Source organism: Schistocerca piceifrons, chromosome 1 (genome assembly GCF_021461385.2).
Source record: "Schistocerca piceifrons isolate TAMUIC-IGC-003096 chromosome 1, iqSchPice1.1, whole genome shotgun sequence".
In the NCBI taxonomy this organism is placed as follows: domain Eukaryota; kingdom Metazoa; phylum Arthropoda; class Insecta; order Orthoptera; family Acrididae; genus Schistocerca; species Schistocerca piceifrons.
In genome coordinates, this window is record NC_060138.1 from 700565980 (window position 1) to 700593548 (window position 27569).

Here is a 27569-nt window from a genome sequence, read left to right on the forward strand (position 1 = left end):
CATGACGTCACAAATATGGGGGAAACGACCATAAACCATGATTCCAATATGGCGCACATAAAGTCGGTACGTACACATTATAAGGACTAAAATACATCGAAAAACAAACACACACACTTTCCACAAAAAGCCTAATGACACTAACGGGACAAGTGTGGGAAATGGGGTGTTTTTTGGTGGAGGCAAACTAAATATAAACAGATTTAGGTACCCACCCCATACAAAACCACACAAAATGATGAAAAAAAAAACAGACATCACAAAACTCCCCAAATACCACTAAATACAATATCATCTGGAATCTGACACTTCCCTTGACCTATATAGCTCAACAGCAGCTCCCGATCCCATAAATTAGGATCAAACACTTCCCTTGGCCTATATAGCTCAAAAACATCTCCCAATACCAATATCAACATACACAGCCACACATTGAGATCTAACACTTCCTTTGATCTGCGCACTGTCGATTTTATCCGTCATATCCATTCCTGAACAAAAACAACAACCGATTAATTTTACCAAAATTACCACACGAACAACACTAAATTAACCTTCACACAAAATCGTTAATTCACTGAAACGAATTCCACTACAAACACAGCAGACACTCGAACAATTCTGGATAATGAGCAAAAGCAAACTGAGCCCATTACACCACACAAACGAAAACCCTGAAATACCACCAGAGAGCACAACAAACCACAACATCTACAAACACGCCACACTCACAAACCAAACTCCACGCCATCATGACCTCACACGCGACAACACCCTTACGTCACGGGTCAAAGCCGTCGCGTGGGGTTGGACGCTTCTGTCGACCTGTGTACCTTGGTTGTTTGATTAACTCAGTAAGGAGTGCACTTTGAATGATCTTTTATATAAGTGTGAAGTGTCACTGATGCAAAGAAAACTGGAGAGAAAGCTTGTCCATATTCAACTACCAATGGCTGGAAGACTTACTGTGTCTTAGAAATTGATAAATGAGCCTTATAATGGGATACCTGTTTTGAAACAACATTTCAAAAAGAGCAAACCCAAGGGACTATCCAGTTACTACACAACTCCAGTAATGGTCTTTTCCTAAGAGTGTGTACACGTACGCATCCCATACACGTTATGACAGTAGTTCTGCACACAGAATGTCAAAATAATGTGTGTATATTGTGCAAAACCCAATAAAGCATTTATACTTCCATTCAGTTTCGTTGGCTATATTTACATGGTGTTGAAGAATTTTTCATAAATATTTAAATCCAGAGATAAAGATCTCCGCATAAAAATTGGTTTGAACACCGTAGTACTTTACTAGGTAAGGTCCTATTGGAGATGGTATCAGCATGCTGGGGCCAACTCAGAACTGAAACCTAATCCTTGAGATTTTTAGTCTGACACTTAGCCATAGAGCCACACCCGTGCAGTTATATATAAATTTGGCTTACAAATGTAATTAAAACATAGGAAAAATTTCTGATGATTGGTGTTAAAGCTACTTAAAATTTACAAATTAAGGTCTGACTCCTAAAGATTAGTGTGAAACATCTGAATAGATATCATTGCTTTGTACCTGAATCAGACAAGGCTCCAGTTTCAAGCTGATAGATTGCATTAATGCAAACATTTAGAAACCTTGTGCCGAAGGATTATAGCACCCACAAAAGCAATTACCTTGGTGGAAGGAAAGCTAAAGGTGAATGCTCCCTGTTGCTGAATTATACATACTACCCTCGTACTTCTCCCTTGTCACTAACTGAAAAGCAGCATTCTTTCAACGCCCAAAACCTGCTTCTAACAAAGCTGGAATGTCTCATACCAAACTTGTCCGACAGTTGACCAGTTGTATTCATTTCACCTTTGTGGATATGATGCATTAAGGAGCTCTGCCTCCATATATCCCAGTGGTAAAGTGGTTCAGATCCTCATTTTACTGGAAATATGTCTTCAGTACTCAGGGAAAGGCAGTCACTTTGGCAGTGCTAACAAGATTTTTACCAGTACTTTTAATTGTACTATTCTATGCTTAAAGTAACTGCTCAATTGATGTGTGCCTACGATAAAAATCATTTGACCTTTTCTTAGTTTGGGGCTCCATGTCACATTTAGCAGTGATCTTAAGTCTGCATTAATACTCAGCAAGTCAATATTGATTCTAAATAGGTCATTTAACTTACACTGAGCCAAGCTTGTGAAATGCATTGATCATATTATGAATCCATTCCAAGCAGTATTAGTACAAGCACAGTTATTTTGTGGATTTAGTGCATATTTAATTTGACTAGTGTTCACTGTATATCTCCTCCTTCCCCTCCGTCTCCCTCTCCCCATCTGCCGCTTGGGGTGCCAGAGGTGACAAAACTTGACTATACTGGATGTATCATGACTAGTTGCAAAATTGACATTGGTGAAAGTATGCGGTAATAGAAGCCAAAACGTTCCACCAAACAAATAATTGTTTATGTATGTTGGGAGACACCACTGCCTCGGATATCAATATTGCCCTTGTTAATATAAAAGCACTTGAAATGTAAACTTTTCAATTAAGGCCTCATCCAGTTGCATTCAAGTGTCTCCCAAAACCTACCTTAACAATAAATAAAATGCTATTTCAGCACATATATTTTACTATTTAGGTTTCATATGTTGTCCTCACATAAATATATTAATAGCATATTTCTCTTTTGTGTTGCATACCAAAAAAATTTGACTATCTTTACCCATTTTCAACTACTCTCAGGGCAGTTACTAATTTGATTACGTGCTGATAAGGTTTCATCATGTGAAACAACTTACACAGTAAACTGTGTCTTATGTTTAATACATAAGTAGAAGATAAGATTATCTATTTTGTATTTCTGCCTGTGTTTCTTTTAACTAAATTGGAATAATTTGCTAATTATGTAATTCTATTATCAAACTAATAGAATAAGAGAAATTTTATATCATCATTTTTATTGAAGCTAGGGCAGTGCAGTAGGTCTAGTTCTTTCTGCTTACAGTCAAAGCTTTTTAAAGATTACGGGAATGAAGGGGAGATAAACTGTTTCTTCTTGTAATATTTAACACTGAAATAATAATTAGAAGTTTATTTCTGTTACAGAGGAATTACTTTGCAGCACTTAATTTAAGAGAACAGGCAATCTGTTTTCATGGTCACTAGATTTATATTTATTTTTAAGGTCTTATCAAGAGCTCAGAGATAAGCAACTGATGTCTGGGGAAGGCAGGGGGAGGGGGAACACCATATGATACATCATTTGTGTGGAAATGTTAGACTTAGATGAAGCTTTTGACAGTGTTGACTGGAATACACTCCTTGAAATTCTGAAGGTAGCAGGGATAAAACACAGGCAGCAAAAGGTTATTTACAACTTGTACAGAAACCAAATGGCAGTTATGAGTCAGTGGGCATGAAAGGAAAGCAGTGGTTGAGAAGGGAGTGAGACAAGGTTGAAGCATTTCCCTGATGTCATTCAATCCATACATTGAGCAAGCAGTAAAGGAACCAAAGAAAAATAATCTGGGGACGGAATTAAAGTTCAGGTAGAAGAAATAAAGCCCTTCAGATTTCCTGATGACATAGTAATCCTGACAGACAGCGAAGGACTTGGAAGATCAGTTAAAAGGAATTGACAGTGTCTTGAAAGGAGGACATTAACAAAAGCAAAACAAGGGTAACAGGACATAGTCAAACTGAATCAGGTGATACTTGAGGATATTTTATTAAGAAAAGAGACACTACAAGTTGTAGATGAGTTTGCTATTTGGGCAGCAAAGTAACTGATTATGGTTGAAGTAGAGAGGATGTGAAAAGTGAACTGGCAATGCAAGAAAGTTTTTCAGAAGAAGAAAAATTTATTAATGGGGAATTAACAAGTCTAGGGATAGCAATATGCACAAATGCAGATGGCAGTAGTATCAGATACACAAGGTACAAAAGGACAGTGCATTGGTGGAGCTGCCATTTGTATTTCAATGATTCATGTGAAAAGGCTTCCGAAGTGATTATGGTCGCACAACGGGAATTACCAGACTTTGAATGTGGAACGGTGGTTGAAGGTAAATGCATGGGACATTCCATTTTGGAAATCGTTGGGGAATTCAGGAATCCAAGAGCCGCAGCATCAAGACTGTGCCGAGAATACAATTTCAAGCATTACCTCTCACCATGGACAGTGCAGGCTGGCGGCGTTTGCTTAGCGACCGAGAGCAGCGGCCTGTGGGTAACTGTCAGTGCTAACAAACAAGCCTGAAATAACCACAGAAATCAATGTTGAACATACAACAAATGTACCTGTTGGGACAGTGTGGCAAAATTTGGCGTTAATGGGCTATGGCAGGAAATGACCAGCGAGAGTCTGCAGTGCTTCTCCTGGGCTCGTGACCATATCGGTTGGACCCTAGACGACTGGAAAACTTTGGCCTGGTTAGATGAATTGTGATTTTAGTTGGTAAGAACTGCTAGCAGGGTTTGAGTATGGTGCAGACCCCATGAAGCAGTGGACCCATACTGTCAACCTGATACTGTGCAAGCTGCTGGTTACTCCCTAATGATGTTGGCTTTGTTTACATGGTATTGGCTGGGTCTTCTGGTCCAACTGAACCAATCACTGACTGGAAATGGTTATTTTCGGTTTCTTGGAGACCATTTGGAGCCATTCATGGACTTCACATCCACAAACAAGGATGATTGAATTTTTATGGATGGCAGTGCACCATGTCACCAGGCCATAGTTGTTTGCAGTTGGTTAGAACAACTTTCTGGACAATTCGAATGAACGATTTGGCTATCCAGGTCACCTTACATGAATCCCATCAAAAATTTATTGGACATAAATTAGAGATCAGTTCGTACACAAAATCCTGCACCAGCAACACTTAACGCAGTTATGGACAACTGTAGAGGCAGTATGGCTCAATATTTCTGTAAGGCACTTCCAGTGACGTGTTAAACCCATTCCATGTCGAGTTGCTGCACTACACTGGCCAAAAGGAGGTCTGACACAATATTAGGATGTATCCCACGACTTTTGTCACCTCATCGTATATTTAAGTGTTGGGAAGACTTTTCTGAAGGTATTTGTGTGAAGTGTAGCCTTATATGGAATGCAACATGGATGGTAAACAGTTGAGACAAGAAGAGAATAGAAGCTTTTGAAGTGTGGTGCTACAGAAGAAAGCTGAAGATTAGACTGGTAGATCACATAACTAATGGGTAGGTATTGAGTAGAATTGGGGAGAAAAAAAAAAAAAAAAATTCTGGCATTAACTTGATTAACGGAAAGGTTCAGTTGATACGGCTTGAACAGGATAGAGTAGTGTGAAGAGCTGCTTCAAACCAGTTGTCGGACTGAAGACATCATCAGCATTAACAACAACAGGCCCTAATGATGCCTGCTTATGTTTGTGTGTAGTTTAATTGATAGCTCTTTCTTATTTTCCTGGGTGAAAATCTAGTGTTGATTTAATGGCTGAATAACTCGTTTTAATGTTCTTTATTTCTCTTTCGAAAATTCACGTTTTGAATCTTTTCAGAAACTGATATTCAATGAGATGGGTCTGTAAACCATTTTAAGAAAATTTGAAAAGGGTTGTCTGTTTCTATAGAAAATAAATGAATAAGTATATGAGGATAATCTTAGGCCTTACTAAAATATAAAGTGATTGTCATTGTTTAATATTAGCATTTTTCTAAAATAATGTGTTAACTATGTTAATGCAGGCACTGAGGAACACTGGAAACTCATCAGTTGTTTTTGCTGCTGATTATGCATTTGCAAAGCAAGATAAGATTGACCCATTTCTGTCTAGAGTATACCATATACCAGAAGGCTGCAAAATGGTATTTGTTGTAAACACTGATCTTGGCATGAGCATAGGGAAAACTGCGGCACAGGTATGTGGCTCACATTATGTGTTTTATTTGTGTGTGTGTGTGTGTGTGTGTGTGTGTGTGTGGTGTGTGTGTTGTGTGTGTGTGTGTGTGTGTCCCAACTTTTGCTGAGAATACAATCATTTTAAAACTTATTTATGTAAAATTGATGCACATACCAAATGAGTGTATTGCTTGGGATTGGGCAACAGGTTTCGGGGAGAAAGGGAAATAGTCAGTTGGTATTAAGTGAGAGGGAGTCTTGAACTGACTGTGTTGATAAAATTCCATTATTACAAAAGCTAAGGATTGGAATTTGCACTGAATGGTGAACACAGTGAGTGCTTTACAACTTGTGACTTTATTCAGAGAATTCTCTCGACCTAGTATACATTTGCACTAAATGAGTTGTATCCACTAAAGACCAAGACATTACATAGAGACATTGACTAACTAGCACTGATCCTTCAATTAAAAGAACCTGTCTGTACTAACAGAATCTGCACCCACAGCACAACTCGCAGATGTCCTCAGCTACCCAGCTAGAACTCCATCTACTGTTCTGTGCTACTGCAGATAACTGTGCTCAGTCCTGCTCACCAAAAACTTCAGCTGTTTCTGCCAGTACTGCCATCTCTCCACTTCCACTAGGACCTGCCTGTCTTATCTATCCTCTACTCCATTCTTCTGTAACTGCTGTGACTCTTCCTTTGGAGCATCCAAGTTTTAATCAACTTCCCCATTGCTACCACCAGTCCCTGACGTGGCATAATGTTGAAGGTTCTTAGCCATCTCATTGGCTCTGATTATGTATTGTTTTTCAGAAGCTGATTGGAGGGAAGGAGGGAGGGATCTGATGTAAATTTGTCCGTCTGTAGGTTCTTAATGATGTATATGTGTCCCTTCCAGAGACTCTCCTCTATATCTCTCTTACTCCCACTCTGAAATGATATTCATGGCTTACAGCATTATTTCAGAAGTGCAGCTGGCATTATCTGTGCCACCACTTACAGAAAAAGATTGTCTTCTACATGACTTGAAGCATCTGACATTCCATGTAAGCCTGTTGTGATCTGGTGCTCAATACTGCCTTCATGCCTTGCCTGCCTTGTAACTTTTCCCTTGATGTGCTGTTGAAGTTTTCCTGTTATTAACTGTTAAGACTTGGCTGTCATTTCTGTGGATACAAGACTTATCCCCTGCCCAATGTAATTGACATTATGCCTCAGAGTAGCATCAATTAAAACCTCTATTCATCCTTACAATGTTTCTTTTACAGTAATATCTTGCATACATAGTCAGATATATTCTAACTCCTCATTTATTCTTTTAGAAAAGCAATTTTCATTTTATTTTCATTTACAATAACACAATATAAATTCTCGTTTCCTGAAACAAATACTTCATGATTAGGATAACTGCATTTTATACTTTACAATTATGTTTGTTGTCTGTTTCTGACATGTACCTTGTCTTCTTGCTCATTTGGAATTCTTTTCTTATGTTACTATTTCCGAGGAGTACTAGTAACAGGTCTTCATACCATTGGATTTTCCGCACACAGTTTGCGAGTTTTGAGATAGCAGAGTTAGAGGAGCAACGCGCCTGCATTAAATTTTGTGTGAAACTCGAAAAACCTTTACAGAGACACACCAAACGGTGCAGAAGCCTTTGGTGATGAGGGTTTAAGCCATACTTAGTGTTATGAATGTTTCACACAGTTTAAAAATGGCCAGACAGAAGCTAGATGCCCCTCGTTCAGGATGCCCTTTGATGTCTACCGATAACGCTAATGTCAGTAGCGTCAACAAAATTGTGCATGCCAATTGAAGACTGACTGTCCAAGAGATTGCAGAAGACTGTAACATTTCAGTTTGATCATGTAATAAAATCCTGACACAGCATCTTGGAATGCATCATGTTGCTGCCGGCTTCATCCAACAGCTTGAGTCAAGATCAGAAATACATCTGCCTCGCAATCTATGAGGAGCTTTTGCATATCACAACTGAGAACGAAATGTTCCTTATGAGAATTGTAACTGGTGACGAAGTGTGGGTCTATTGTTATGGTGTTGAGACCAAGGTTCAGTCTTCAAAGTGGGTCGGGAAAGGTTCTCGAAGACCCAAAAAAGCTTGTCAGGTCAGGTCAAATATCAAAGCCATGCTGATAGTTTCCTTCGACTTGGAGTATTAGTTCATTATGTATTCTTGCCACAGGCGCTAACTGTTAGTCAGTGGTACTATCGGAACATGTTCCTATGCCTTTGAGAAGAAACGGCCTGAAATGTGGCGAGACAATTCGTGGGTCTTGCGTCACGATAACATACCTGCACATTCATCCCTATTGGTTAGTGACTATTGCACAAAAAGAGAAATCACCATGCTGCCTCATCCTCCCTACTCTCCAGACCTGATCCCTTTGGACTTATCTTTATTTTTAAAGTTGAAAACTCCATTGAAAGGATGAAGATTTGCAACGATAGACAAAATAAAAGGAAATTCACAGATGGCACTTCATGCGATTCAGCAAGAGACATCCAAAGACTGCTTCCAGAAGTGGAAACGGCTTTGGGAGCCATTTATCAATTGTGGAGGAGAGTATTTCAAAAGAGACCATGCACAATAAGTAAAAGATAAGTGTAAAAAATTTGTGGACGAAGTTCCAGAATTTTTTTAATAGACCTCAAATGATAGTTGTTCTTAAAAATATTTTGCCGCAACAATTGTTGTCATCAAAGTAATTCCATGTAAGTCGAAAATGTTCTATACAACATTTACAGTGTCGACAGGTTAATATAACGAGTATAATTAAGGTTACGATCAAAAATTTAGTGACAGAATAGTATATCAGATACTTTGTGTGTCATTCTTTCGTGCTGTTCATTAATCATATGATGTAAATCATTTAGATGTTTTCCAGCAATTTGTAATTGATTTAGCTGTGTGACCACATGATCTGAAGGTAACTCTAATTTCAGCAAAGAAATGTTTGTGTTTTCCTTAATAACTATTCAACAACCAAGCTCCAATTATATTTGTGGTGTTACATCGTTTTTAGTTGTGTTGATGCACGTTGTTCAGTTTGTCTGTATGAAGCCTCTTGCACCATTTATTGTAGAAACTTGTTTTTCCAACTCCTCTTAGTACTACATCTCATGGTGCTTGTTTCCCACACAAAACTATCAGACCTCCTTCCTAAGCAACTATGTATAACCACTAACTGTTATTTAAAGGTGTCCAGATACTTTGCTACAATACTATAATTCTGTTTTTCACAGTCCTCTGACATTATACTTGTTTGCTGAAGCAACTTTCCCCCCCACACACATTCGTGATCAAAACTAGATAATAGAGCAAAAGTTTGCCTACAAATTCACTGTTCTTATTTAGATTCTTACCATCTAATTGCTCTGTCATTAATTTGGTGCCTTTTAGGTTTGTCTGTGAGTAGGTACTCCTTTTCTGTCTGAAGGAAAATATACTTTCTTTCTGACTGAGGGATTTCTTGTGGCACAGGGAACATTCTGTATAGGGTAAACATGTTATTAGCTACTGAGGTGACATGAGTCATATAATCTGATTAACTTTAATAAGAGGTAGCCCAAAGATTGGGCTAGAGACACAGGGAACCTTACATCTCTCATTTCATCACTTATTAGACTGAGGAATTCCACAATTTGTATTGGGTTTGTGATGTGAGTCTGCAGTGTGAAGTGACTATAGCATTTATCATTTGTTCATACTCTGATTCTATATTGTTGAACACATCTGCTAGTTACAGTACTTTCACATACAGTTACAAACGTGGCAACCCATTTAAATCCTATGTCTGCCTCTTTAACATATACCTTAATAAACCTTTCTAATATTTCCATTGCAAATTTTAATGTGTACTTGTTTTCTTTTATCTTGCTTACTGTTCTGTTTATCCCAGATAATGTGGCCCTTACTGCTGCCACTTGTTCTTTAGTTAACCTCAAAAGATCTGTGAACTTCTTCTCCATCTTCCTTGTCATACATAGCATCAGCCTCATCTAGTGTTCCCAAATTGTGTTTCGCTTAACTCACCAGTGAAATTCCTTCTTGTGCCATGTCTTGTTAACTGACTCACCATCCTTCCTAACTCTTATTATCTATTCCAAGGATGTGCACCTGTTGGCCTAGCAAACAACATTCTATTAAGCCCCATAGAGTTCTTTTGATGTGTCCCTATATTTCTGTACTGCTAGCCTGTCACATCATTCAGCCTTCTGAAAATGTTCAGTTATAGCATCTAAATTTATGTATCTTACAATACAAGATATTACATTACACAAAATATTACATGACACTCTAATTTTGTTTTTTTGTGTGTAGGCAAATTACCCACTTACTATATACAAAAATTCATCTAATGAGTAGAAGGAGTTGCCATTAAGAAATTCTTTTAATTTCCTTTTAAATGCTATATGGCTATCTGTCAGACTTTTGATGCTATTAGGTAAGTGACCAAAGACTTTTGTGGCAGCATGATTTAACCCCTTCTGAGCTTAAGTTAGATTTAACCTTGAGTAGTGAAGATCATCCTTTCTCCTAGTGTTGTAGCCATGTACACTGCTATTACTGTTGAATTCGTTTGGATTGTTAACAACAAATTTCATAAGTGAATATATATATTGTGAGGCTACAGCTAAGATTTCTAGCTCTTTAAATAAGTGTCTGCAGGATGATCTTGGATGAGCTCCAGCAATTATTCTGATTACACGCTTTTGTGCAATGAACACTCTTTTACTCAATGATGAGTTACCCCAGAATATGATGCCATATGAAAGCAGAGAATTAAAATAGGCGTGGTAAGCTAATTTACTCAGATGTATAGCGCTAAAATTTGCAATGACCCTAATAGCATAAGTAGCTGAACTCAAACGTTTCAGCAGATCCTCAATGTGTTTTTTCCAGTTCAACCCCTCATCAATGCATACACCTAGAAATTTTGAATATTCTACCTTAGCTACCGATTTCTGATTGAAGTCTAGGAAATACAGAAGCGTCCGATCTTACCCGTCGGCTTTGACCCATGACGTCACAAATACCGCGGAAACGACTATAAACAATTCCAATATGGCGGATATAAAAACATCGCATACGTATTGTAAACACTGAAATACACAAGTTTCACAAAAAGCCTAATGACTGTAACGGGACAAGCGTGGGAAATTAGGGGTTTTTGGGTGCGGAGAAACTAAATATACAGAAATGTAGCCACCGACCGCCATTCAAAACCACGCAAAACAACGAAATAAATCAACATCACAAAACTGACCAAATACCAAAAAACACATTCCTATCCATAATCGGACACTTCCCTTAACCTATATAGCTCAACAGAACCTACCGATCACATCCCCCAATAGAAAACTAAGAAACGAAAGCTTCCCTTACACCTACATACATCGGCAGTTATGCAGTTTAGCAGGTACGGAAAAAATTTTTCATTTTTTTTTCAAAATTTGATCATCATGTGTCGTTATGCGGTGGGGGGAGTCTGCAGTGCCCCCCCCATCCCCCCACAGGCTTCATTAGTGTCAAATCAATATTTTCGAATCATAGGCGGCCGCTGCCGCGGCCGCATTCCAAAAAAAAACTCCCAACCTAACCTCAAGTGGGCTACGCTACAGATCAATATGTTCATCAAATTGCTTCATATTACGTATACATGTTCATTAGTGTCAAATCAATATTTTCGAATCATAGGCGGCCGCTGCCGCGGCCGCATTCCAAAAAAAAAACTCCCAACCTAACCTCAAGTGGGCTACGCTACAGATCAATATGTTCATCAAATTGCTTCATATTACGTATACATGTTCATTAGTGTCAAATCAATATTTTAACTCACTAATAGAAATTCCGCTTCAAATCCAACACCTGAGCAACAGAAAACTGACCCCACCACACGAAACAAACGAAAACCATGAACACACCACCAGAGAGCACGACAAACAAAAACAAGACATCTACAAACACGCCACAATCGCAAATCAAACTCCGCGCCGTAATAACGTCACACACCACAACACGCTTACGTCACGGGTCAAAGCCGACGGGTAAGATCGGACGCTTCTGTTGACCCGAAGTCTATATTTATTAATGGTGTCATTCCATTTACTGTGTGGAACTGTATATACTGTGTTTTGTCAAAGTTTAATGATAGCCCATTTGCAGAGAACCACTTAATGATTTTCTGAAAAACATCATTTACAATTTCACCAGTTAATTCTTGACTGTTGGCTGTGATAGCTATACTTGTATCATCAGCAAGAAGTACCAGCTTTGCATCTTCGTGAATATAGAATGGCAAGTCATTAATATATATTAAGAACAGCAGAGGACCCAAGACCGAACCTTGCGGCACTCCATTCTTGATTGTTCACCAGTTTGAGAAATCACCAGTTTTTTGCATGTTTTTTGCTTGTAGTAGTAGTATTATTCCTGCTTGTTGTGTCATACCTGAAATTGCAAGTATTGTTTTAATCTGGTTACACACCTTGGTTTCTTTATTTCTTCTTAATTTTGTGACATTCGGCGTGTCTGTTCCAACTACTTCATATTGTCCTCGCAACTGAATCTAGTGTTGTATGTCTTCCGCCTCTAACTGTTTCATCGTACAGCAACGCTTTATCACCTACCTTGAATTCTTTTAGGTTTTGTTAACTATCATACTGTTTCTTCTTAGCCCTTTTATTGTGTATTATTTATTGTCTACTCTAGCTTTGCCTACTCATATATGGCTCAAATTCGTAACTTATATTTGCGCATTCTTGTTGCAATGTTCGTGGGATATTTACCTTTCTGCCATATCCCAGTCCAAATGTCGTGCAGTCTGTACAGCTATGTGGTGTTGTTGTATATGAAAATTGCATATGAGACCCACTTGACCCATGTATTTTGCTCTCTTGTCACAAAGTGTCTCAGATATGTTAGCAATGTATGGCGACTCCTCTCCAATGCACCGTTTGACTCTGGGTTGTAAGCCTTAGCAGCATCTTACTAATATGCAACAATTTACAAACACTCTTGAAGATCGCTTAAATAGAAGCACTGACAAAATGTCATATCTTAAAATTGTGTGTCCTGCAAACACTTCTGCCACTATCTCAGTGTCTTGACATTCTGTTATTATGACTAATGTAAACTTACTTGTCTTGGAATGTCAACATGTATCTCTTAGCTGTGCTTCACGCATTTAAGTGACCTACAGTGTCCATTGAAAACTTTCAAATACACTTCTCTACCACATCCGTTATTTCTAGCAGCATTTTTGTCCTTGCCTGTGTGACGTTCATCTGCTTTATTTTGTCATTGAATAACCTTGGTGTCGATGTACTGTGTTGTGATACTGGCTAAAAAATGGGGAGGAGGGGGGGGGGGGTGAAGTTCAAAACTGACTTCTTTAAATGATGTATCCAACAGGTGCACAGTTGCATTTCACTGTTCACAACCACCCAATAATACACAGTTATATGGCCAGTGCACTATTGTTTAACTTTCGATAGGCCTCGTTAATAGTTTGCAGCCAAATATCCACACATTGCTACAGTAGTTCACCGTTGAACATCTACGAGCAGTAAAAACCTAACCACACATTTCACAGTCTTTCGTATAAATTGAACAGACACTGTCATTGCTTTAACACACAGCCTGTTGGTGTAACACTTATTTCACAGGTAAATTGATGCATTGTTGTTGTTCTAACCAACACAGGTTTCTTGTCTGAAACTTGACCATTGACTGACTGTGTCGGGGCCAAAAATCGGGCCCTTATATATCCTCACAATAATAGGCACTGAAACTACACATTGTTCAATGTTTAATTTACAGAAATTACAATTAAAACTTAACTCCTTCAATTAACTGTGACATTGTAAATTTGTGCCTTTTTAACAGTTTCTTCTACTACAAGAGTTAAGCCGTATTATTTGTTTGAATCATAAAATTAACAAATATAGTTACGCAAACCGTACTTGTGACAAAACTGTTAATTACTGTGGAATTAATAAAGAGCTGGCTTTGCTAGCATATTTTCAAATAGAGCCAAATAGATCCTTTAAGAATAGTATTAGTTGTTCCTCCAAATGTTTATAATCCGTACAGAATTTATATTTGTTTATACGTCAACAACAGACTTTTAAGTTACAAAACAATCACTGATTTCACCCTACAATGAAAGTATTAACCAGGAGTAGTCAAAATAAATTAGATAATCAATAACATACATAAACTAAGCACAAAATTAGATCTGGTGCTTTTTATTTAAACTGAGGGCTAACCTTTCTCATTTATGAAAATGCTATTTCAGTGCTTGCTTGGGTTTGTTGCATGTTCACCTGATTACCCTTGTTCTTTCCTTCCAGCTGACCTCATTCATTACAGATACTCATACTGGGCTGTATTCTTCTAAGAGCATCCACATTCAGCCTACCCATTTGTAAATTACTTCATAGGCATTATCCTAAAGTTTAAGCCTCCACTTTAGGAGTTTTGTGCTAGGATTCTTTACACTGAATATCCATGTTAATGACGTATGTGTTATTACCTCTGATGTCCAAGACGGGTGAAGTCATTACTGATGAAAGCAAACAAATGGAACGCTTGGTTGAACACTACCACGAGTTTTATGCAGCCGAGAATGAAGTTAGCGAGGTTGCATGTGACGCCATCAAACAAATGCCAGTTATGGAAGAACTAGATACAATGCCTACTATGGAAGAACTTAGTAGAGAAATAGATTCTCTTGCTAACAGAAAGGCCCCAGTTGAAGATGGGATCCCTGCAGAGGTTATTAAATATAACAAGTCTGTTCTTCTGAAACATTTATATTCATTTATCACAACCAGCTGGGAAGAAGGTTACGTTCCGATCAGTATGCAGAATTCGAGGATAGTTACTCTATATAAACAGAAAGGGAACAGAAGTGACTGTAACAATTACCGAGGCATCTCATTACTAAGTGTAGCCGGGAAAGCTCATGCAAGAGTCATCCTAATGCGATTACAAATCTTAGCTTCCAGAATCTCAGTGTGGCCGATCAACCGTAGATATGATCTTCTACTTAAGACAGCTACAAGAGAAATGTCGTGAGCAGCAGAGGCCACTTTATATTGCTTTCATTGACCTTGTTAAATCGTTTGATTTAGTGAGCAGAAATGGGCTTTTCAAACTGTTGCAGAAGATTGGATGCCCACCTAAACTACTACAGATAATTGTATCTTTCCATGAGAAAACACAAGCAACAATCTGCTTAAATGGTAAAACATCAGAAGCATTTCCTGTTAATAGTGGTGTGAAACGGGTGTGTGTTAGCTCCTACATTATTTAGGATTTTCTTTTCCCTTCTGCTCAGATTTGCCTTTGAAGACTGTGAGGAGGGAGTGTATCTACATACGAGGTCTGATGGAAATCTTTTCAACATTGCTCACCTCAAGGCCAAGGCCAAGACCAAAGTAAATACAGTTGTTATCCGTGAGTTGTTATATGCGGATGATGCAGCTCTAGTAGCAAACACAGAAGATGAGCTGCAGTTTATAATCAACAAATTTGGCCTACTCATCAGCCTTCAAAAGACTAAGATCATGTCGCAGAGCACTACCAGCCTTCCATCCATCAGCATTGATGGCAATCCTCTCCAGGTAGTTGATGACTTTACCTACTTGGGATCCACAATATGTAGCAACTTGTCCATGGACACTGAAATTACTAACAGAATTGCAAAGGCATCATCTGTCATGGCTAGGTTGAAAAACAGAGTATGGAACAACGGACTGCTTACCATTTAATGTCTACAACGCTTGTGTTATAAGCACCCTCCTCTATAGCTGTGAGACATGGACAACTCTTTCTAGGCACGAATCTCGACTCAACAGCTTCCATCTCCGCTGTCTCCGGAAGATCCTTCAGATCTCTTGGAGAGATAAAGAGTACCCAACACCGAAGTCTTTCATCGTGCAAGCACAACCAGCATCTTTGCACTCTGGAGTCATTGACGTCTAAGATGGTTGGGACATGTCGGGCACATGGATACTGAACGGATACCAAAACAACTGCTGTACGGAGAACTTCAGGAGAGTGTGAGGCCAGTGGGACGACTGCATCTTCGTTTCAATGATGGGACGACCGCATCTTCGTTTCAAGGATGTCTGCAAGAGAGACCTGACCAAGACCAGAATCAATCCAAGTTGCTGGGAAAGCATTGCAGATGACCGTGTCAAGTGGCGAGTAACTGTGCGCAACGGTGTCAAGCTCTCAGAGGACGAATGCACACAGGAGCAAATCAGGAAGAGGACAAAGCGAAGAGACAGAGCGGCTTCTGTTCGAAGTCCCTCAAATTTCACATGTCCAAACTGCAGTAGGGACTGCCACTCTCGAGTGGGACTTTTTAGCCACAGCAGACGCTGCAGACTCTGAACTAAGCATGTTACAACATTCGTCCCTCAAGGATGGACGGATGCCATTATTATTATAAACTGTCGTCCATGTATATATGGTTGGAATCACTTTGCTACAAATACTTATGGTTTGTTATTATTGTTAACTGTTGTCCATGTATGTATGGTTGTAATTGCTTTGCTGCAAATACCAACAGTTCCTTCTCTGTCGTACTATAATTTAATTCTGCCTTGTTCAGTGCACCATACCACCACCTCCTCCTCCTCCTCCTCCTCCTCCTTCTTCTTCTTCTTCTTCTTCTATATGAGAAGACTGCCTCCTATAGCTTAATTGCTCACTGCCATATAAACGGTTTTGTGAAATCTGGGTACTGAAGTAGTGGTGGGTTAACCAATTTCTGGTTTAGTTATTCAAAAGCATTGGTTTGTCTTTCACCCCTTTCCTGTTTTACATCTTTCTTTAGCAGTATGTCTAGAGGATTCGCAATTCTGCTATAATTTGCAAGAAACTGATGGTAGTACCCAACACTTTTTCGCCTTTGCCATGTTCACTGTGATCCTCTTATCTGTGATACAAAGACGCAAGAAAATAACTTCTTTTCTAAAAAAAAACTCACACTCACCTGGTTGCAGATTTAAATCACAACCTGTCAAAGATTGAACAGAGCTACTTATATGCTTCTGCAGGTTTCTTCCATAACACATGGTATCGTCTAGATACATGAAACATTTAATACTTGGCAGACCTGCCAAAACTGTGTTCATTTATCACTGGAGACATTCTGGGGCTCCTATCAGTCTCACTGTTATTCATTTTTACTCATAATGTTGATGGTTTCATTTGAATGTAGTCTACTCTCTGTCCTTTTCACCCGTCAATATGTGATGGTATCTCTTTACAAGGTCAAGTGTTGAGAAGCAGTTTGCTTACTCTAATCGGTCCAAGATACTGAAGATATTTGGTTAGCGGAAATGCGTCACCTACAGTAATGTTATTCAGTTGCAAGTAGTCCACTACAATTGTCCACTTCTGTTTACCACTGACTAACAATAAAGGTGTGTTCCAGGCACTCTTGTTTTAGACAATTATATCATCATTTGACATCTAACCTCTCTGCTCTTTCAAAACCTCTTTCTGTGTGTCGGGTATTCTGTATGGTCTAGCATTTATCACTTCCCTGCATGTTATGGTCATTTTGGGATTATGTGCATCACTGTGGAGGAATGTGACAAATTGTCACCTGGTAGATGGAATACATCTACATACTCTAATGCCCTTCCTTTCTTTGGCATTTAAATGATCCGCTCTCCATTGTTTCTGCAAAATGCTACCACGATTTCCTGTTTTCCCTATGCTTCCTCACTTCTTTTTACTTTCCGTACCTTTGTTATGCTAATTATTCTGTCACCTACTTGATGTTCTTTAATTGTACTATGCCTTCTGACAGATTTATTGCACTTACTATGCACCTATTGTTTCGCACTTTCACTAGTGATTCCTGAACATACACTACATTTGAAATTTCCTGCTGGGGATTTCTTTCCTCTTATCACCCGGCACCTTGCCATCTGCTTTCAACCACAATATCTTTTCCACATGTCACCCAATTTCTTCTTGGACTCCTGATCGGACTGGAACTTACATCCTTTCGATTCCTTTTCCACTATTAAGGGTACGCCTTTCCCTTGTAAACTTTTCCCGCATAGTCTAATTTAACTTCCTGCTGTGCTAGAAAATCCCTGCCCATCAGTCCGTCATATGGGATGTCTAACCCCGAATTCTACACATGAAATGTGTGCTCAACATCTCTAACACCTTTCACACTGCTCATAATGCACTTACTGCTTCGCTGGTAACACCCTTTAATCGAAGCCTGTCTGCTTCTGTATTCTGACTGTACAGTCTACGGGGATACCTCTTCTCTTTAACAAACATAGCCATGCACCTGTATTTGTTAACAGTTTTAATTTCTTCATTAACTCTACACAATATAACACTAACACATCATTTTCTAACTATTGGCTTGTTTACTGTGATAATGCTCACCCTTTAGTTTTCTTAAACTACTTTCCCTGTTTTGCTTGACACTGTAACTCTTCTTTTTTTCTCCATGCGTGCCAAGGCCCTTCATGATAGTCATTAGTGTACTGACCTGGTCATTGACACTTAATGTCTTGTATCCTGATGCATGGTACACCACAGTTCCTGACAGATTACACAGTTGGCCTCCCCTTTCTCACAATGAATGCAATCTGTTAACTTTTCTGCAATTTCCTTTAAACATGCTGTGGTCTGTTTTCATCATTTTCCTTACGCATGCCATGCATGGGCCTGTGTGACCTGGTTTATCACAATCATAGCTGAAATTTGTGAATTTTTGTCCGTGCATAGTGCAAATCCTTCTTTCTATCATTTTTACTACACTTACTTGCTATGTACTCTTGTAAACTACACATAAGAAATCTTAACTCCTATTTGACTTAAATGCTCCATGTGCACGCTCATTCCTTATTTGCAGGGCTGTTCTGTGTTCTTTCATTGACAACGGAGCACTTTTCTTCCTGTAATACTAATTCTACTACAGGAGCTAATCCAGTTTCAACTCAACTTCTGACTTTTATTTGTATTTAATCATTACTTAGCCCTTGTATAAAGCATTCTCTACCTAAAATGTCTGCCACCTCTATGGCACCTTTTTTGTTTTCTCAACTTGTGACCCTAGTCATGGCTTCCATAAAACTTCTCTATTTTGGTGGTCCATTGGCCTAGAAGAAATTGGTTCCCAATGGCCTTGCCTTAACTGGAAAATGCTGAATAAAAATTTTTCAGTGAATTCCCTCAGGTCTCCTTTGTTACCGCCAAAAGATTTCCCTAACATACACAATTCCTTAGGAGTTACTTTGCTGTTTACTGGTGATCAAATTCTCTTGATGCTCAGCTATGAATCGGTGGCGTTTGCACTGATCTTGTGGCTCTGCTCAGTGGAACGGTCTAATTCCTCTTGGAGCAGGATGTGGCCATGCTTCAGGCCACCACTGATTTTGCTTGATGCACTGCTCCTTGCAGCTCACCCTGTGATAGTGTTGCCCAAATGCTGCGTGTCCTCTTGTTTTTCTATCCCACACCTATCTGTCCGTTACTCCTATCTGCTTCAACTGCCGTGACTCTCCCTTCAGAATGTTTTCATCAGAGTTTTAATCAATTCCCCCATCCCCCTTACCAGTCCCTGACTTGTTGTAGTATTGAAGAGCCCTCGCCATCTCACTGACTAATTACGTACTATTTTTCAGAAGCAGACTGGAGGGAGGCAGGCGACTGTTGTAAATTCATATTCTGGGCTTGCTATAGGTTCTTCATGACATATATATGTCTCTTCCAGAGACTCTCCCTGATCTGTCTCTTACAATGGCTCTGAAATGATATTTATGGCTGACAGTGTTATTTCTTAAACACAGCTGATGTGTCTATGGCACCACCGGCTGAAGAGATTTCCTTGTGGTGACTTGAAGCATCTGACATTTTACGTAAGCCTGTTGTCATGTTCTGGTGCTCTGCCTGCCTTGTAACTATTTGTTCATTGTGCTTGTGATGCTTTCCCTTGGTATTAATTCTTAGGACTTGGCTGCCATTTCCATGGATAAAAGACATAATGTCTTTTATAATGAAAACAATTTGAAGTTATCACATTGCTCTGTTACCTATCAGGAAACTCGTTATGAGTTGCAGCTTTTTAAACTTGTTATGCAGTGACGTATTGAAATAATTATTTTTTCCATATACTTAGGTAGTAGTTGTCTTTGCAATATACAAGGGCCTACTGATAAGTAATAACTGTGAATAAAAAAAAAAAAACGTTATTAACATTCTACATCTTTATTCTTCATGTTTACATATTTGTTTCTCAACATAGTCACCCTGGCAATGAACACATTTCTCCCAATGAGAGACCACTTTGTTGACACCATCACTTTAGAATGCTTGTCTTTGTTGGCGGAACCACAACCTGACCTCTGCTTGCACCACATCATTACTATCAAAATGAAGTCCTTGATGTTCTTTAAGTTTTGAAAACAGATGGGTCCAAGTTGAGACCATATGGAGGATGATCGATGACAGTGAACCCAACACATCGGATTGTTGCAGATGTCGCAGCCCTCGTGTGTGGTCTGGCATTGTCTTGCTGAAGGAGAGGGCACTGCATCTGTGGACGAACTCTTCGAATTCAAAACTCGATTACAGCATGCTGTTTGTCATGCACCAACATAGTTACATTACACACAGCCATGTTACACGCTACAATTGGGAGTCCTCTAGCGGCAGAGGGCTGCAAGTAAGTAAACATGAGGAATAAAGATGTAGAATGTTAATAACATGTGTTTTGTTTGAAAAGCTTTAAGAGTTTTCGTATATAAAATTTGGAGGCATTATTTTCCGGCATGCCCTCGTACAATCACAATTGTGATTTTATTAGTACACATGTGAGGCGATTTTGACGGCTCCTTTGCTTCCATTTTCCTCGTGGCACGTGTAACAAGTTTCTTACTTCGTTTTGTAGTCAAATATTGTCAGATTTAGTAGAGTGTTCACTATTGTAATAGAAAACTTAGGTGTGGAAGTGCTGCTTGTAATTTATATGCACAAACTATTATGTTAATCTCTGGATTATGTTTAACTTCGTTTACTCTTGCGAGGTTTTTGTGTAATTGTTGCGATACGTGACACTCTTTAGCTGCTTCCTTACATATTGGGGATTAAAGGTACAACAAACATAAAACTGAGCATGTAGTACCCTAACAACATGAGTTCTCATCTTTATTTCCCACTTTCCATTATTGAAGAAATTAAGTGAAAAGTTGAAGCTTTTGTAAAAAGGATAAAAATGCAATATTTTCGACCTGGTTTTGCAAAAATCTTTGTCCTATAAAATTTTCCAATCTGGGCTCATTAGAGAGACCATGCGTTTAACCGCAAGAAAAGGTGTATTGAATTATTCAATGCAGGCAAACAATTTGAATCAAGTTGGGTGCAAAAATTGCGGCACAAAAAAATGTAAGCTTCGCATTCTTGACTCATAGAGTAAATGCGTGCTGAATGTGAAACTTGATACCCAGTAGTTCAGTAGCATAAGGTTGTGGACTACAAAATTCCTTTCACCTGTTATTTTCCAGTAGTCTGTAGCTGGGTTAATGTTTGAATTCATGTAGAATGTAATGTTTCCTGTAACCCCAGTGCAAGAAACCTTCTGTCTATGCCAACTGACAGTGAATGTTTATAATCAGTTGCCTCAAAATTGACATTGCCAGATTCTACCTTTACCGCAAAGGTACTGCAAAGAAAGGATCTAATGAGGTTTGCTAATTTCTTCTTGATTATATTGAGGAGAAAGCCAGCCACAAAATGAAACTTCTGTATGTCTTCCCAGGTGGGTGTGGTAGATAGAACAAAATCCACAGTCCTGTTCGTGTCTTACGTTGGTGGATGAAAAGGGATGTGAAACAGTAACGCATTGTTTCCCAGTTAGGGGCTATTCATACCTACTGTTTGATAGTATAATGTAATGGGATAGATAACAAAATCTACTGATCAAGCAGCAGCAGCAGCAGGAGAACACACTTATCAAAATGGTTTTACATATGCAAGCTTTCGGAGCCAGTGGCTCCTTCTTCCAGCAGAATGGTTGAAGGGGGAGGAACAGGGATGAAAGAAAAGGACAGGAGAGGTTTAGGAAATGGATTAGAGTTCAGAAAAGTAATCCAGAACCCCGCATCAGGGAGACTAACCAGATGACTGAGAAGGAGGGTCTGATATTGTAGGCTTGATAGTCATAACTCATTCTTTGATATGATTGGTACTATAACAGTGTGATGTTTGTGTTGTCAATGGAATTGAATTTAAAGCCAGGGTAACAGTTCTTCCGTGTGAATCTTAAGTGTCAACAGGCTTTGCTCTGCAAATTCTTTGTTCCACCTCGTTCACTTGTAGTGATTGAACCCATGTTCTGTGACCACATATGGACTAATTACGTTCGTTCCACGTGTGTGTGTTTTTTACCATGTGCATGTTCTTTGTTCACAAGGTGGTGTTGTGTTCATTTAATGAATTAAGACTGTGTGTGTTTTTACATGTTTCAGTGAAGTATTTGACTGCCTTGAGGTGTTTATGTTAAACATGATGTTCAGTGACCCAGGTTCCTTTCAATGTTTCAGTACATATCGAGACATCCGTGCACACTAAAATCAAGAAAGGAAAAAAAAAAAATTGCCTTTTGCATGCTATGCGGGTGTGATATTAATATTGTGCATAGTGGAAGAAACAATTTAAGTAATCATGTGAAGTGCAGTTTTTTTTTTTTTTTTTTTTGCCAAACCTGGAAATATTGACAGTGACATAATTAGGGCTATATAGCTGTGGCTGCACGAAAATGACATACATTGTAAATAAAATAGCAAAAAATGAATTATCTGAAGTAGTTAGTACCTTCAGAATGGACCATTTTCTTTGGCAATGGATGGAAGAAATGACACAAATGCTAAATTGTATCCTGTTGTTACATTCTATGATATTTCACAGGAAAAAGTAGTGAACACTGTGCTATCCATACCAGCTTTAGATGGATGCTCAATAGGGCGAAACATAGGTAACATGACGTTATAACAGCTGAATTCTCATTACATACCAGTTGAAAACTGTGTGGCTTTCTGTTCTGACAATGCTCCTGTTAATTACAGGACACAAAAATGGAGTTTCAGCAGTTCTGAAGGAAGTTCAACCAGATATCGTCGTCATAGGTTGCATTAGCCACCTGTGTGGCTTTCTGCTCTGACAATGCTCCTGTCAATGACAGAGCACAAAAATGGAGTTTCAGCAGTTCTGAAAGAAGTTCAACCAGATACCGTCGTCGGAGGTTGCATTAGTCACCTGATTAATCTAGCAGCTGAAAAACATGCTGCAAGATTACCACTTAAAGTGGATCATATCCTTGTTGATATATTTTATTTCTGAGAGAAGAGTGTCAAAAGAAAAGAATGCCATCAGAAATTTCTGAAGTAGCACAATAAAGAGGCAAAGAAAATTATGAAGCATGTATGTACTGGATGGTTATCTTTTAGTAGATGTTTGGATAGGCTACTGGACTAGTGGGATCTGCTTCACTCTCTCTTCAAGGAGGAAGTAATATTATGTACCCAAAACATTTCCATGAGCTTGCCACCTTTGAGAATGCCTAGAGTTGAACAAAGTGGATCCAGTGAGCATTAGAAGAGGAGAATTCTTGATTCTGCTACTACACATGCCAGTAAAAGCATAGCATATTCTTCCAAATGTGACCAACCCATCCTAAAAAGTAAGACTTCTGCTACAAAATATGAGGAAAAATTGTTTATGTTCATATCCTTGAACAAGGCCTTTTGCACTTCCCTTCATCTTCATGTGACTATTCTTGTATTTCACAAATTGGATGTTGCCCTTCAGTCTTCTTGCCCATAAGTTCTGTTTTTATTAGAACTTTTAATGGATTTGCTAAAGCAATTATCTAAAGTTCCTCATTGCTTGAAACTGTGTACAGCTTGATTCAGAATCTAAGAAGTGGTGACAAGTTAATTATTGGCATTCAGACTTCAGACATAGTGAATGATTTTCAGGATACAGATAAATCCCTTTTCTTTTCATCAGTGAGAAACTATATTTTACTGCCTGTGACTACATCATCAAGTTTCCATTCAAGGATGATATGGTAAAGCACGCTCAAGTTGCTAGGGTAGACAAAATTGAAGATGCAAAGGTTTCTTCTGTTTGTTGTTTCTTGGGCTATCATGTTATGCTAGGAAGAGAATGAACCTACAGCCGAGGTGGTGAATGAGATTCAGAGGCAGTTCACAGCTCTTCAGGTAGATGACACTTTGGCTGCTAATCGAGATGCTGCAAGTGATTTCAGTTGGGCACAGATATCAAGAATTTGCGGAGCCAATGGACCTCTAAACCATAACTGAATTTCTAGAGTAATGCTCTCTGTCCTCACCATACCCGACAGCGGTGCAGAATGTGAATGTGTTTTCAGTCTTGTGAAGAAAAATAGAACAGAGTTCAGATCATCGATGTTGAATGAATCTCTGGATTCTATTTTTATTTTAAAAATCAGGAGTTCTGGTCCGTGTTATGATAGAACATTTTCTAAAGACTTTTTGTAGGAAGCCAAGCGGCCAAAACTATGACTTTAAAGTCTAACTAGCATGTGATTTGCAATGTATAGCCGGCCGGAGCGGCCGAGCGGTTCTAGGCGCTACAGTTTGGAACCGCGCGACCGCTACGGTCGCAGGTTCGAATCCTGCCTCTGGCATGGATGTGTGTGATGTCCTTAGGTTAGTTAGGTTTAAGTAGTTCTAAGTTCTAGGGGACTGATGACCTCAGAAGTTAAGTCCCATAGTGCTCAGAGCCATTTGAACCATTTTTGCAATGTATATTATATTATTTCTGGGAGTATCCTGTGTAGAGCATGGATTATTGTTATTTTGTAGCCCAGAAGTATTACTACTTTCATGAAGCCGTGGTATTTTGGAAAACATTCGATTTTTTGTTGCACTTGAGTTTTACTGATACCCCTTTTCGAAAGTTGGCAGGTATGTAATATGCAAGACAGAGAGTACTGATAAAACATTGTGCATGAGTAAATAAGAATGAAAAGCTAACTGCAGTGTATATATCAGAGGTGGGAGGGGGATGGGAAAAAACAGACAGGTCAGAAAATGAAAGACGTAGAAAACTAAAACAGAGCAAACGCAGAGTAATTACTGTGAAGAAATACTGAGACAGAAGAAGTTAACGTAAATTAAGGCCAGGAGTTGAGAGAAACTGTTGTCTGGGGGAAGAATCCAGATAGTGTGCGTAGTGAAACAGCCACTGAGGTCACAACTGCCATGTTGTAGAGCATGCTCTGCAACAGGAACTCATGTGTTGACAGTACACACCCTCTGTCTGTGGCCATTCATCCTAACTGATAACTTGGTGGTAGTCATGCCGATGTAAAAGACCAAACAGTGTTTACACAGCAACTGGTATATGATACGTCGTTTCACAGGTGTCTCTCCTTTTGATAATATATGTTTCGCCAGTTACAGGGCTGGTATAGGTGGTGGTAGGAGGGTACATAGGGCAAGTCTTGTACATAGGGCAAGTTGTGCAGGAGGGATGGTCACAGAGGTTGGAGCCATGTCTTAGATAGAAGGGTGCATGAGGAGTATAGAGCATGACAAGGATATTGTGAAGGTTGGGAGGGCAACAAATAGCTATTCTAGGTGTGGTGGGCAAAATCTCAGACAGAACGGATCTCACTTCAGGGCATGATTTTAGGAAGTCATAGCCTTGTCGAAATAGCTGATTAATGCATTCGAAACCAGGATAATGCTGAGTGACAAGTGGTATACTCGGAAGTTGTATTTTGGGACCAACAGTACCAGGATTGGATGTGATTTCCCAGGAAATTTGCTTTTGAACTAGGCCAGTGGAGTAATTACCACCAGTGAAGGCTAAGGTGAGGTTGGTGGTGTGCTGCTGTAAAAAGTCAGCATCTGAGCAGATAAGTTTGCTTGATTTCCAATGCTGTCTGGGAGGGAATGTTTGACATGGAAAGGATGACAACAGTCAAAATGTAAGTGCCAAGTGACCCATGAGAAGGTTGGCAGAGGAAGGAGCCATCCCAGTTCCTATGGCTGTACCCCTGATCTGTTTGTAAGTCTGCCCCCTCCTCAGAGGTGAAGTAGTTATTGGTGAGTATAAAATTGATTAATGTGAGTAGGAGGAATGTCATAGGTTTTTGATTATTTTAGTTGTTATATCTACCTTTTGATGGGGACTTCAGCATGGACGAGAGGGGGGGGGGACTGTATCATTCTTAAAGAGTATACAGAACTTTTTCTACAGTCAAATGTTCGGGGTATTTTTGAGGTGAAAATGGTTGAAACATCAGATATTAGTAACATACCTGACTAGTGGCCTTAGCACGACAAAGAGATTGTTTCCAGAATGAGATTTTCACTCTGCAGCGGAGTGTGCGCTGATATGAAACTTCCTGGCAGATTAAAACTGTGTGCCGGACCGAGACTCGAACTCGGGACCTTTGCCTTTGGTGGGCAAGTGCTCTATCAACTGAGCCACCCAAGCACGACTCACGCCCCGTCCTCACAGCTTTACTTCTGCCAGTACCTCGTCTCCTACCTTCCAAACTTTACAGAAGCTCTCCTGTGAAGAGCACCTTTTTTGGCTTTTGAAATTATGGTCCCCATTTTGAGTTTGACCTCCACTTGCCAAATTTTGCAGAAGTGCGGGTCATATGGGGAAGGGACGCCATACTGTGGTACATTAATTTTCCACTATGTGCTGTTATCTTTCCCACCTACCAATCAAGTGGATCTACGTCTGCACCCAAAACCCATTGTGGCAACCAGTCCGTTGTGATGGATTTGTCATGTACCCTCTCGCCCCCTGACAATGCAGGGATTGCTCTGTCGATGCCTGGGCAGTAACCCTCCTGTGTCAGCCAAGAAGTAGGTGCCTGTCAACTTCGGAGTACCATGACTCGAGGCAATGGCTACTGTGCCAAGTGGCATTTGCCTTGGTGGAGTGGTGCCCGTAGGGAGAGCCTCCATTCAGAGTGGCATCGGGCCAGATGTTCCCCAGTGAAATGGATCAGACTTTAAGAACAGTGACTTTAATGCAGAGGTTTACAATCCTGCGGCATTTCTGTCCTTGTCCAGGTCTCAAGACAAGGGCCACGTAAGAAGAAATGGAAGCTGCATACTAATCTGGTGCGACATGGAGTCCATTTTGCTTGCCGCATCCAGAAGGGACCCAAAGATAAAAGAGTGTATACTGGAGCTTTTATCCTGGTTAGTGTCTACCTGTCAGTTCGGGCAACAACCTGTAATGTTTATCTCCCACCTGATGGACCTTTCCATTATCGCGAGCTGTAGAGTCAGTGGAACAGCTGTCTTCCCCCTTCCTGGTACTGGAGGTCTTTAATGCCCATAATCTTCTGTGGGGCCGCGACACTATGTCTCGAAAAGGCCGTTTACTGCCTACTCAGCAAGAGCTGCAACACATTTCAGTGCAGCCCACGGAACATAGTCAACTATTGATCTCACAGTTTGCAGCCCAAGTATCTTACCCATGATCCAGTGATGTGTCCATCACAATCTCTGGACAGTGACCATTTTCCTATTGTTTCCTCCTCTCCACTCATGGACGTCTGGAACACGATCCACATTAGTCACTTAGGAAAGCT

The 27569-nt window shown here is 39.6% G+C and overlaps 1 protein-coding gene across 1 annotated transcript in view; it reads left to right on the forward strand.

The window, feature by feature from the left end:
* The window catches only part of LOC124788053 (probable peptidyl-tRNA hydrolase 2), a 68015-nt gene that overhangs the window by 3323 nt on the left and 37123 nt on the right, over window positions 1–27569 (forward strand). Inside the window, exon 2 of the mRNA XM_047255127.1 lies at window positions 5723–5896. Within this exon, the coding sequence (XP_047111083.1) occupies window positions 5723–5896 (174 nt within the window). The remainder of the gene's footprint in view (window positions 1–5722; window positions 5897–27569) is intronic.